Genomic DNA, 14,621 nt, shown 5'->3' with positions numbered 1-14,621 from the left:
AGAGAGTGCCACAGTCTTGATAGCGTGTCTCATATGCATGAGAGACAATTGGACATGAAACACTTTTGTTACGTAACCCTCATTATCAAGTCTCTCTCTCTCTCTCTCTCTCTCTCTCTCTCTCTCTCTCTCTCTCTCTCTCTCTCTCTCTCTCGCCAGTGAATGCATGCGATGTACTGTATTTGTGGTGTGTGTGTGTGTGTGTGTGTGTGTGTGTGTGTGTGTGTGTGTGTGTGTGTGTGTGTGTGTGTGTGTGTGTGTGTGTGTGTGTGTGTGTGTGTTTTAAGGTATAAGCACATTAATCCTCTCTGTCTGTGTGATGAGATATGGTTGCTCCACCACATTCCAATCTCATTGACTGCCAGAGTTTCTCTAGAACAGCCAGCATGTTTGTCAGAGTTATTTTTTACTAATCTTTCAAGACCCACAGACACAGAATATTTTGTTCTATGACGATGTACACACAAATAACTCAAAAGAAAGAAGTGTCTCTACTTTCATTGGGGAAAAACTGTGTTCATTTCTGCAATGTTAATTTATTTAGTTATTGGCAGTTGAATGATAGCTTGTTTTCACCAAAAACCATGTGTTTCACATTACAATGACAGTCATTTAAGTCATTTAAGAACCACTGATTTAGAAGGCATTTGTAGTCTGTCTAAGGCTTCGTACACACCTTTCGGACACACAGATCTGTCCGACCGACCACTGATTACATTTTTATGATTTGATGCCTCCATGTCCCACAATGCTTTGCGCGATTTGGGCGGTGCTACGACACGCGGAAATAGATGCACATATGTTCAGTGTAGTTTTCTTGACTGCAGCAGCAGCTAGCAGTAGTTTGTCGAGGCCGTTTTTCACACTCAAAGTTCACTTAGAAGGTCCGGACCAAGGACCAAATATTTGCATTTTGATTTTGGTCCGTTTGGTGTTCACACTGGACTTTGTAAAGCGTACCAAATATGTAAACAAATGACACGTGGACATGTTAAGCGAACCAAATAGTGAAAAAAAGAAAAGAGGTCATTTTGCTACGGAGGGAAAAATAACATGAGGGGGTGCGGGAAATCACTGTACAATTTTTGGGCGCAAACTTCAGTCACACAGAGAGAAGAGAACAGCAACATGAATCATGATTGCAGCAACAACTTGAAATTGCATGAATTCTTAATAAGTATTTTATTAGCCAAATAAGACAAACAGAGGAGCAGGTGTTTGAACAATAATGTGCTTGCTGCTGGTGCATACAATTCACCGGAGACGTATAGCCTACAACAAAATATCCCCGAATCCCGATAAAAAGGACTTTTCTTCCATGTGTGCACCTTAACCTGATTCGATATAGGCCTATGTTATTTCTGCGCATCAAATCGACGGGCATTTCCATGTCATCTTATGGTTTAAACTTGAAGCCGTGCTGGTCAGTTAAGCTTCAAGTCAGAACAGCTCCGCTGCAGTTGAGTTGACCTATATCACGTCTTTTGCTATAGTGATGTAATCAATTAATCATTTAGGACCACCTGTGTAGCTTATTTAACATTTGCTCCATTGGCTCTTTATGCGTGCGGCCTTGCGCTAGAGCGAGACAGGATGATTTTAAATATTTCTCTGTCTGCGTCTCTCCCATAGAGCTATAAAATATATCGGGTCTCTCCCCCCACATGTGCGCGCGTCATAACTTTGCGTGGTGGCGGTAGCGCATGCTTAAAATAAACAGATCTACAAGCTTACATCGTGTACCAGACTGTAAGTACCATTCGTGTCGATAACTTGTACATCTGTTATATTTGCGCATGTGAACCTCGTACGCTGCCATTACATTTCTACTCTAGGCTACTCATAGACATATATGCGTCTACTATTAAAATCAATAGTGATCCCCGTAAAAAAGACATGCTTTTAGAACTAATTATTAATGCAGCCTCACAACTGCCGAGGCCCGACGGCTATTTTGGCTATCGTCCTGTATTTCTGTATATAGAATAGAACCAGTACCAGACTGGACTCACTCACTGGAGACAGCCGTGCGCAACTTGGACTCTCCAAGTTACGCACGGCCGTAGCCAAAAGAAGACATACAAACAAGCGATATAATAGTCTGTGTCACGTAACTCAGAAGACTACAGCCTAAACCCCACCCAGTGCTGTCAAGAACGGAAGTTCTCTCCTATTAGTTGGCGGTTAAAAACCACCCTTCTGTCCGATCTGAAGTCCCACCCTGTTCGTTGGCTGTTTTGACTACAAGGTGTCCGATGTGTTTGTTGTGCCCTCCGCCCCCACATTGGACAGGTTTGTCCGATCAAACGACGTGACTCCCATTGAAAATGAATTGGAGCAGCAATCAAATAGCAATCAGGCATCGCACACGGACCAAACATTTGTTCTTTAGGTGTGTACGCAGCCTAAGGGTGCACTCACACGGTTAATGCAATTCTCTGTGCTCGTTGGGTGTTGTGTCATGGCCGCCCAGCGGCCCAATGCATTTCCAATGGAGGTCACATGGTTTGACCCAACATTGTGTTGTGTGAGGGGGAGGGGCGGACGACTGCGCCCCTCCCCCTCACACAACACAATGTTGGGTCAAACCATGTGACCTCCATTGGAAATGCATTGGGCCGCTGGGCGGCCATGACACAACACCCAACGAGCACAGAGAATTGCATGAAAGGTGTGAGCTCAGCCTTAGCCAGAGTCCTCTTATCTGCCATCGACACAACGAGTAAAGCTCAGTCCCTCTCATGTTGGGCACTGTTTTTCTGGCAAATCTAAGCTAGCAAATATAAGACTTCTGGGGGACGATCTCTTCAAAATAAGAGTACCCTCTAGAGTATTGAAAAAAAGATTAATTTGCACATTAAAACGATTAATTAAGCATTTAAACGATGCTATAGGACACACATTATGTTTCTGTGTAAAAATAAGTAATAAGTAATGTTTCTGTGTAAAGATAAGTAATTAAAAAGTTATCTAAATGGATAAATGCTATTCACTGGAGAGCATGGACTTTATAAATTGGACGCTGGACAAAAATCCCTGCTATGTTTTGACTAGTGTGACATACGCACGCGTCCGGGGAGACCTCCTCTACAACACCACACTGTCCGCTAAGCAGCAGAGGTGTAAAACAAAAATTGGCACCAGGTCACAGGTCAAAAAATGTCAAAAAACATCTGCAGGAGCTTCCTGCAAAGTATGTTTGCAGGAGCTTCCTGCAGATGTTGAAAGAGGCCAGTGTCAGGACTCCTTACCCATCCTCAACATGTCTGTGTCTGTGTGTCTGTGAGAAGGTGCCATATGTGTGTCCTTAGGTGTATTGAATCCTTGTACAGACTGATGCATGCAATGTGTCAAATGCTTCACCCCACGTGTGTGTGTGTGTGTGTGTGTGTGTGTGTGTGTGTGTGTGTGTGTGTGTGTGTATAGGTGTCCTACGTCAAGGCGATAGACATCTGGATGGCGGTGTGTCTTCTGTTTGTGTTCTCGGCGCTGTTGGAGTACGCTGCTGTTAACTTTGTCTCTCGGCAACACAAAGAGCTACTTCGCATCCGCCGACCACGAAGGAACAGGAACAAGGTATACAATCTACCATGCACGTACGCAATGTGCAATTTAAATAACGTTGCCCTTTTTGAGAACCACTGTTATTACTATGTTATTCCCTCCTCAGTCATTCCCTCCTCAGTCGCCCACAATAAAACATATTCATACTGCTGGTTCTATTCCGGAGATGATAGAGCTGCCATGAGGCAGGCGGATGCCAACTCATGAACTCATTCATTCTCTTCAGTCCTTGAAGCCAGACAACTTATTCCACAATCTTCGAATGTTATACATAGAACCATATGCCTCCTGAAAGGCACAAAGCTGTCATCAAATTTGTCATTTCCGTTCATGAAAATAGTTTTTGAAATAATTTTTAAAATATCTAAACAGCCAGCTAATATAGCTACCTGTATAAAGCTTCGACTAGTCTGATTTAGGGAATGCACATCAGAAGGAGGAAAAGTAGTCTGTTCAAAGGCAGATGCATGAGCGATATTTGTGCCAAAGTTCGGAGGTGTGCACATGTTAAATCACAATTACAATTGCCATTAGCAGTTGTTCTAATCCAGAGTGACTTACATGTGAGATCGGTAGCAAAGTAAGTAACTCTAGTCAACAAACAACAAGGTAAAATTGACATATTTACCTGGTTTGTTGACCTGTTGTTTGTTGTGTAACAAACCAAATCATACACGCACGCACGCACGCACGCACGCACGCACGCACGCACGCACGCACGCACGCACACACGCACGCACGCACGCACGCACGCACACACACACACACACACACACACACACACACACACACACACACACACACACACACACACACACACACTTATGATTATTTTAATTGTGGAGATACCTCAAGCTTCAATAGCCATTTAGTATACACTGAGAGCCACAGCTTGACCCTGACAATATAGTGGCAGCTGTGTTGACGCATTGCTCCAATGAACAGCAACGGCAAACATGGTATTTCGTACCATGTTGACTCATCTATGGTGTATGCGCTATGCTCTGGTTTTGTATGTTGCGTAAGAGCCACGACATGTCTCATGTACCCCTCTGTGTGGCACACTATGCATGCATGTCCATCACTCCATGTGAGCTTTTCATTTCATTCAGCTTTTTCCTCCATCAGTGTGGGCACGTGCATTACATCACAAGAGCCACTAGATGTCACTGTCGTTCTCTTGTATTTACATCAGTTTAGAGCAGATTAGACAATAAAGGCAAATTCTAGACATTTGCACAGTATCACGATATCCATAAACACATAAGAGTAAAGCCAATGCCACAATTTATGTTTACGTTAAAGGTACAGTTGTAATTAACTAATAATGTGTTTATAATGTGTCATGGCACTAACGAATGATTTATAATACTGAAATGATTTAAAATACACAATGCTATAGCACATTATAATAGGGAGCTATGCATGTTAGTTTGGCTGGAAGATAATGTTAAGGTGTGATATGTTGATCAGCTAGAGTAATGTTTGTGTTATCAAATGTATCTAGTTTGGGAAATATAATAATATAATAATAATAATAATATATATATATTATTATTATATATATAATATTAATATAATAATAATAATAATAATAATACTATTGAGTGCTCTACTACTTGTAAATCAATATGGGCTCTTATATAGGCTAAATGTCATAAAACATAGTGTACACATGTTTATTATTATTAGTATTATAACCAGGTGGTATAACTGGCTGCACATAATGTAATTACTTACTATAAAGACTAGAATTTAGAAAGTGTTAACACAATTAAGCGGCATCTAAACGCCCAGTTTATACTTTGACAGAACATAAATCATGGCAAAAGTCTAGCCGGGCTACGCAATTAACGGAACAATCAGGGTCCCATGTGTTTCATTTGTATTGTTTCACAGCTATTTATTTTATATCGACTTAAGTATTTTGAGTTTCTGTGTGTGTGTCTCAGTGTTGCCTTTCTGTGTGTTTGTTTTTTTGTATGTGTTGTGTTCTTGTTGCTGTGCTTTGGATTCGTTTGCATGCTGCCCCACCTGGTGGTAGAATGGTGAAGGTGCAGTTGATCCAGTGGAGCTAGCAGAGTCTCTGCGCGGCATTGACACGTCAGAGCCACTGTACGGATCTCTCAATGACATCTACTCACAGAGGGTAATGACACCATGCCACCTCACTCTGTCACCGTCCCTATGTCAGCACCAGTGGTGGACAAAGTATTATCTTAGCTCATCTACTCACAGAGGGTAATGACACCACCTCACTCTGTCACCGTCCCTATGTCAGCACCAGTGGTGGACAAAGTATTAACTTAGCTCTCAAGCAGTACTAATGTACTCAAGGCCTACTGCACTTTAGTACAATTTCCAATACTTTTACTACTACTCCACTACTCCAAACATCGTACTTTTAATCCACTACATTTATTTGAAAACTTGAGTTACTTACTAGTTAGCCTACTTTGTAGATTCTGATTATTATTACTATTAAACCACTTCAGCCCTACATTTCCATTTGGAAATAGACAATCTACAAGTAACAGTTTTGGACATACGAGGAGACAATATTTGCTTGAATAAATATGTCCCCCCAAAATGTGAAATGAATAAAAGAAAATAAGTAAATAGCAGATGTAGGCTAGCAGTGTCCCCACTCCCCACCGGTTATTAGGTAGTGGGCGGGTATTTACAGGAGAGCTACTATTTGGAAATATACAATATGGTCATTCTTAATATCATTTACGTTTGTAAGAAAATGTACTAACTATACGGTTCTCAACTACTTAGTTTCTGTCCACCACTGAATAACACACTATGCTACAGTGCCTCACCATCTCACTGTCTCTATGTGCAGCCAATGCTTCCGTTTTAAACATTTAAACCGTTGACCGGATTCCATGGGGCTCTATACTAGCTCAACAATAAGCTCACAATGGTAAATGATTGAGTGATTGATTGATTGATTCAAGTCTATATTAACTGATTGGAGAATTACAGTACATTTCAAGCACAAATGCGGTAAATGACATTCATATAGTGCTTTTCTCCAAAGCGTGTTACAAGACAGCATAGAATTTGGCACGTTAAGCTTAACGCAATGTTTAGTTTAATGTGTAAACTGGAAGGGGCTTGTATATGAGGCCCTTGGGGATACTGTCAACTGACTATAAGGTTTAAGTGGTCAATGTGTCATTTTTGTTGTTGTCATTGTTGATGTTGTTGTTATTGTTGTTGATGCAGTTGTTGTTTTCCGAGTTCAATGTAATTTGAAAAACAATTAAAAAAAAATGATATTTATAAAATGTTTATGACGAAGACAACATCACACCCAGTGTGAAGTAGGCAGGGCATTTTGGTTAGTTTATTATGAACTAGAGGAACAAAAGTCCCGGATATACATGGACACTTTTATTACATTCTTTTAAAAATAATTCCGATTACAGGTTTGGGTCACCTCTTAAAGCTAAGGATATCCCGGATTTTAACCCGGTTTCGTGCACTTGTGCGTGTATTTTTTTTTATCATTGAGCTAATATACCCTGCTTGCTCAGGGGATAAATCTGGTCTGTTGTCAGCTGTGTGTGACATGCACAAATTATGAAATAGCATCCATTGAATATTCCTGTATGCATTATGAATAACACAAACTGCATATCGTACAATGCCATTTATTATCTGGCATTGATAGATATTAGGCTGTTACATACTTGTGTGTTCATACTTGTGTGTTCAAGTACAGTTTGTTACTGGCCATAGTACTGACTGCAGCTTTCAGTGTAGGTTCGGCTGTGTGTGTATGTGGGAGGAGACCTACCTGCTGTTTCTGGCTGCCTCCAATCAAGACTGGACCAATCATCAGCAGAGGGCTGTCCATCACATCACTAATTTAAAGAAGTGTTCTCACCTGTGCTCCCCGGCAGTGTGTCACAGTTTGTCAGTAGCCTACTGTGTGCAGGTTGTCCAGAGCTTTGGTTGTCAAGTAAGGGATAATATCTGGCTAGGTGGTCATTGTCGGGAGATAATTCACCGACAGGGAGTTTAACCACCGAGGCGAAGCCGAGGTGGTTACACTCCCTGAAGGTGAATTATATCCCGACAATGACCACCTAGCCAGATATTATCCCGCTTATTACATGGCTAACTAACATAAATTAATCCATTGATCCAAAACACAACAAAAAAAGTATTCCATAACTTCGCGCTGGCTGCGTCTGCCCAGCTGCAGGGCTGAAGCACTGTCGGAAAACAAGGAAGTGAGTTGATCAAATAGAATCCATTTTCGGGTCCAGCTGCTTCGTCTATTTCTCGCTCAAATGTTTTCAAAAACATTTTTAAGAGCAATGTTTAGCTGTAAATTACATTGTGTGTCAGTAGTGTGTGTGTTTACATGGCTGTTATGTTGGAAACGGCAGTAAATCAAGCGGGCGCAGCCGCGCAGCTGGTGGTGCTCAGAGGGTTTGATTAGGCAGCGGTCATTATACAGCGGAGCGGTCATTATCATGAGATAACTCACCGCTGAATTAAGCGATTGACCAATCAGAATCAAGCATTCAACCAAGCCATGTAATAAATGTCAATAATATGGGCCTCTGAAAGTTCGGTGCGCCCTTAGTAGGCTACGGGCTCCATCTGTTTATGTTTATGTTTATCTGTTTATGTTTATTCAACTTTCAGCATGATCACAGGTTTTAAAAGACAGGTGCCATTAAAAACACTGAATTATTTTGCCGATCACAAATATAAAACTTCAAATCTAAAATGCAATAGCCTATCTAAAAATGCAAATGGTGTAAAACACAAAACTAAAATCCACTATCATTTAAAAGTCCACACATATATGGGATTGGTGATTTTCTGTATCTCTCAGTTCTGCATGATGGGGTGTCCAGGTCGTCTCCATTTCTAGTTTGACGTCCAGAGATCTCTTTTCTGAGGGGAGGTAGCCAGTTCCTGAAGTTAGATTTGAACAGCTTCCTGGCGAAGTCAAGGCATAGGTGGGTGCGCCTCTCTGCTAGGGTGCACAATGTGAGGGTGCGGAGAGCTCCTGTGTATCCCGAGTACCTCCGGCCAAGAATGATTCTGCAAGCCCGTTTTTGGACTCTTTCCAGACTTTTAGTCTGGCTGGCAGTCAAGGAACTGTGCCAGACTGGGGCTGCATATTCCAGCACCGGGCGCACGTAGCCTGTGTAGATTGAAACCAATTCAAGGTCTTGGACCCCAAATTTCTTCAGGCGGCATAGGACAAAGAGCTTTCTATTGGCTGAGGTCAACATATGGTCTACCTGACTGTCCCATTTCAAGTTCGCTTGAATGGTGACCCCCAGAACCTTTACTGAGTCACACACTTCTAGTATGTTTTGGTCAATGGAGAGTGTTGGGAGGGCCGGTTTCTGTCTCATGCCAGTGACATGTATGACTTTGCATTTTCTTGGATTCAGTTTCATTTTGTGCTCGTTTACCCAGATGTCCAGACCATTCAGGGTCTTTTGGAGGGTGCAGGGAACCTTGGGCTTCCACGACTGGGCCATGGTCATATCATCCACATATTTCCAGTGGTGTGTTCCATCCCGGAGGGCGCTGTTGATCAGTGCTAGGAAGATTATAGGCCCTAATACGGTTCCCTGTGCGACTCCACATGTGGGGTATTCCCAATCAGACAGGTGTCCTTGGTAGCGCACTTTTTGTTGCCGATCAGTCATGAAGCTGCAAATCCATGGAATCAGACCTGGTCTCACTCCTAAATCAAGGAGACACTGCACTGCCACTGTGTGGTCTACAGCATCGAAGGCCTTGGCAAAGTCTGTTGTAATTACTGTGCACACTGAGCCAGCAACATCACTGGACATATAAACAAAGTCCATTAAACTGACTAGATTGTGTGTTGTGGAACGGTTCTGTCGGCTGCCAAACTGCATGGGGTCTAGGTTTGGCGTGATGTCGTTAAGAATCCAGTTCCCAGCAAAATGTTCACATATTTTTGAGAGTTGAGCTGTTAATGAGATCGGTCTCAATTCATCTATGTTGCATGGGGACGATTTTGGTATAGGGACAACAGTAGCCTCTTTCCATTGTCTAGGAACGACCCCTTCATCAAATGAACTGTTGATGATGTCACAAAGAGGAATACTGATCTCACATGCAAACTCTTTCAATATTTTGGGGGGGATCATGTCTGGGCCAGGGGATTTATGACAGTTGATGGAGGACAGTTTATTATAAACTTCCCAAACTGGTATTGTGGGCAATGGGGGGGATGGAAGGAAGGAAGGTAAAGCTGTTCGTTCTAGGGGCTCAAATGACTGGGACACCGTGACAAACCTTGCATTGATTGCGTTGGCAATTGTCACAAAGTCCTGGGGGTCAATTCCTGGAACATCAATTCGGGCCTCCTTTTTAGGAGTTTTGCTGCACATCGATCTAATATTGTTGTGCCAAACTCTTGAATTAGCTTTTTCCATGCCTTCCACTTTGGACTTGTAGAAGTGCTTTTTTGCTGCATATATTTCCTTTTGGACCTTATTTTTGTAGAACCTAGCCAAAGCACATGATTTTCCACATTTGAAAGCCTTTTGTCTCTGGTGAATGAGGTGCTTGATTTTGGGGGTGATCCATGGTTTGTCTGATGGATAGATTTTCACTGTCTTCATAGGGAAAATTCTATCTATTTCAGGCAAGATAGTATTATAAAAGGCATTTGTCTTTTCACTGGTGCTGGTTGCTTCAGTCACCTCCTGCCATGGATGGGTGGTGATCCACCTACCAAACTCACTCAGACCAGGCTCCCTTATAGGTTGTACTACCCGTTTAATGCACTGGGGGGGGCATGATTTCCCTTTAGGCCTCCAGAGAACACATTTGTGGTCACTTGAAGTAACGGCAGGGAGAATCTCAGGCTTCAAATACATTGGTTTCATGTTAGTGATAATCTTGTCAAGGATGGCTTCGCCTCTGGTATTATTCTCAACCACCTGGCAAAGGTTATTATCCAGACAGATGTCACGGATGTCAAGGCGGTTAAGATCTCCAAGAATTACAAGTCCAATGTCTGGGTACTTAGTACGAAGCAAATCAGCTGAGGCTATTAGATGATCAATAAGTTCATCCTGGTGTGGTGATTTAGGTGGTGAATACACCACACACACAGCAATAGCAGATATGTTCCGTGGGAGTCTGTGAGGTCTCACTTTCACCCAAAGACATTCTAGATGTTGTGGAACATTAATGCAGGTTAAGGGGTCTGATGGGACACAATCTCTGATGTACAATGCAATACCACCACCACGGCGGGTGCTGCGACATTTGGAAAACAAGGTGTAACCATCCATTCCCAATAGTTCTTCAGGCTTATGGGGACCAAACCAAGTTTCTGAAAATGCAGCTACATCCACATGGTTTTGTATCAAAATAGACTGGAGCTCACCAATTTTATATACAAGAGATCTGGGGTTTGTCATCAAGAAAGTTGGTAACATGGCATGGTTTGTTGGCCTATTATTCTGGGTGTTAACTTTAATTAAGTTTGATTGTGATGTAGCTCTGGAGTTCCCAAATCCAAACAGACGAGGCCTAGTGTGGTCAAATCTTCTGCCAACAACAGTCCCAATGTTGCGCACAACATTCTTACCCCCTCTACAGCCTCTTTTTCTGGTTGGTATCCGTTCCACTCCCTCTTTTCTTAAGATCTTTCTCAGGCGAGGAGTTAGTGGGGGAGCAGAATGTCTGAGTCCTTTCATGGATTCCATAGTGTACTCTAAGACAGGTGGTGTTTCTGCCATTTGGGGGTCCAGTCAAACCAGTCAAACACAAAAAGAATAGCTCCAAACGGTTCCAAACACAGCTCCAAACTGTTTCAAACTGAGAGATCCAAATGATGGCAGCTAAAAAGAAAGATATCTATTGGATTCTAAATCCACTTCACTTTGCACAAACACATGAGGCAGCCATCTTGGGCGCCATGCCTCCTGCTTCCCCGTACCCAGTGTGTGAGTTTGGCGGCAGGGGCCATTTTTCCTTAATTTGGGGATTTAGCATTGTGTGAGAGGTGTGGCCCCGTACAATGTGTTATCTTGTGCCACAGCCTAAGTCCCTAAAACACCTCCATTACCCCTTACATTATGCATAGGTGTGGTTTGGGCGTTAAACCAATCACCATGCCACCTGCCATTGCCTTTAAGAGATCCATTATCCATTTAACATTATGCCCAGGGATTTACACTATGGCCCATGGCCATGGAAGAGCGATACACGTTGCTGCCTTGAAATATAGCCTACCAGTATTTATATTTGATACAGAGGCCGGGTTGTTTTGTGTCCAGTAGCTCCAACACAGCCTCACTGTGCAAATCTAATAACTTCTTTGACTAGACAATTAAACACAATAAGCACAAGGAATTGACACTGCTGATTATATAGTAAAATTCCAATCACAGAGATTTGTGGAGAATTAAGACAGAACGAGACCTCTGAGCTGTGAATGTTGTGCAACAGTCTCAAGCCGAGCCGAGGCAGCTCCAACTCAGGTCTCACCGTCTCAGAATCAGGAGCGCATTATTTTATCAAACAGAATTCGCATTAGGGGTGGTTTGAAGAGGCACTTTCCATTGTCCTAAACCTTTGTGCATAAGATAGCAAATATAGGGAAAGCGCATCAACACGCCTACAGACACACCTCCACCCGCAAATATAGGAGTCGGCAAAATGAATAGTGGGTTGTGTGGCCGCAAGATAACGTTTACGCATAGTGGAAGCTCCTAAATGCGTAATTCACGGAAAATGTTTATTACTTGAGGATAAAGCATGGCATAAGATGGAGCCCGAAATTTTCATTCTGCTTCATTGTTAACCACATGCATCTTATGTCAAGTCAGTTTTAAAAGCAGTGATTCTTAAAGTTAATGGAGTATGGGCGTCAGCTTATTGTAAAAGCCACCTTTTGAATAGGTGACTCAGCGTAGCCAGCTTGAAGTAGGATTCATTTTCGTCCGGGATCCCGGACGAGCCCCCATTATATTACAATCCTTATAGGTCTAGGGGAATAAAGGATTGCAACATAGAAGGAAAGTGAAGTTTAGTTTTTTGGCCTTTTTATAGGCTCTTTTTTTCAAGGTCAAGTACAAATTCACATAGAATTTTAAAGGATTTCAAACCTGAAACTGAAAATTGTCCTTAGAATAAAGGCTGTATGGGGCAAATCAAATAAATAATCAAAGTAGTCTTATCCTAACTTTAAATAAAGAAAACACTGACTTACCTAGCAAACAGAAAATAAAAGGTTACAAAATGAATGCTCCTTCATCTATCTGTCTGTCGGGGGACGCATACGTTGTTCCGACGTAGGCACTACAGTCCGACATGCAACAGTCTGACAACATGCGTGGCTGGTTAAGACTCACCGGTGGCTCCCGACATGCGTTGCCGGTTAAAACTAAAACTAACTATTATATCTGAGAGGCTGAATCTCATCAAATGGTGGTCCGTGGCTCAAAAGCCAAATAAAAAAGGTTTGAGAACTACTGATGTCCGCCACTGCTAGTGATATCTCCTCCTTCTAACCTCTGCCCCCCCCCTTCCCCCAAACAGGAAGAGGAAGTGTGCGAGAGTCGTCTGAGCTTCACTGCCTCCGCGTCCACCAACAACAAGGACTCCTCCTCTGTCTGCAAGTCCAGCACCAACAACACCATCGCCGTGGCAACCACACCAGGAAGCAGCGCCACGCAAAACCCTCCCGCAGGGGGTGGAGTAGGAGGAGGAGGGGCGGCGGGAGGGGGCAGTGGCCCCGGGGCCCCGGCGACCACACCGGGCGGCAAAACGCACGAGGAAATGAGGAAGCTGTTCATCGACCGAGCCAAGAAGATTGACACGGTGTCCCGGGCCGGTTTCCCCCTGGCCTTCCTGTTCTTCAACATATTTTACTGGGTTCTCTACAAGATACTCAGGCATGAGGATGTGCACAAACAATAGACGCATAGGCTATCTGCACAGAGAGAGAGAGAGAGAGAGAGGGAGAGAGATGCTGATCCTACGTAGGTTTTATCAGCTTGAACCACAGCATTCGCATTCTGCAGGGAACATTAGCCAAAGATAGCTGATCTACAACCTCAAATACGCGTTTTGTTGCGACACGTTTGCAAGCTTGTAGATCGGCAATTTATGGCGAAGATATTTGGTGTAGACAGAAACAGTACAGAGCAAAGTGATGTCCTGTTTACCACGTCTACAGGATTTAAGTGGTTATGCAAACACACATGCACATACAGACACGAAAAACAGGCGACATGCGACAATGTCCACGCAAGTCGCGACACGGCTTCCAAAGTGTCTGGTGTCGCTGTAAAGTTCACGCTAACACAACCTTCCATCTTGAAAATGGGATGTTTGCGTTGTTGTTTTTTTGGCACGCTATACGTGGCTCATCGGCATCAGGGAACGGTCACGTGTTTACAAGGCCTTTCTGTGACGAGTCTGTCTCGTCAAGCTCTCCAAACTGTGTCTTGTCATGAAAGTAACAGGCGACATGAGAAATGACAGATACCATGGCAAGATACCAAGACGGGATTCCCAAAAAATGGATGTCCACCAGAAACGTTTAGTCCAAGTTTTGTGTGCCGTTGATTGCAGCCAAAAAAAACTAAGACGATACATCGTATATGCAGGGTGTTCCTGCCCCTGTTTCTCCTCACTCTGTGTCTTGCATTCTCATTGGCTGGGGCTCGTCGCTGGTCTCTGGTCACAACACTTTTCACAAGATATAATTAGCCGCCTGGCAAGATAGAGTTTTTATTTGTTTATTTAAAGGGTATTTCACTGTTGTTGTTTTTATTAAGAAAACATAAATACATGTTTAGTCATTTTATCGTCTACTCAGGTTTTGAGAGAACCCCAGACAGTTTAAAATATATAAAAACGTATTGATTCTTTCTGCCCCACCCCCTTCCTATACAAACCCATTCCATTGTAACTTCAAACTCTATTTTAGCCATGATAGATGCTTTGAAAACACCCATCGTTGGTTCTGGTGTCTGTTTTAGGTTAAAATAAAGTTTGAAGTTACAATGGGCTTGTAT

The 14,621-nt window shown here is 42.9% G+C and overlaps 1 protein-coding gene across 1 annotated transcript in view; it reads left to right on the top strand.

Annotated features, from left to right (window-relative positions):
- The window catches only part of LOC306921208 (glycine receptor subunit alphaZ1-like), a gene marked incomplete at its 5' end in the record, with an annotated part of 49,293 nt that extends 35,115 nt beyond the window's left edge, over window positions 1–14,178 (top strand). Inside the window, 2 exons of the mRNA XM_079498319.1 lie at window positions 3,427–3,576; window positions 13,138–14,178. Coding sequence (XP_079354445.1) covers window positions 3,427–3,576; window positions 13,138–13,518 — 531 coding nt within the window. The 3' untranslated portion in view covers window positions 13,519–14,178. The remainder of the gene's footprint in view (window positions 1–3,426; window positions 3,577–13,137) is intronic.
- Window positions 14,179–14,621: the final 443 nt, after the last annotated feature.

The sequence above is a fragment of the Electrona antarctica genome, assembly GCF_951216825.1.
Source record: "Electrona antarctica genome assembly, chromosome: 4".
NCBI lineage: Eukaryota > Metazoa > Chordata > Actinopteri > Myctophiformes > Myctophidae > Electrona > Electrona antarctica.
This window is presented reverse-complemented; position numbering and strand designations above follow the sequence as displayed.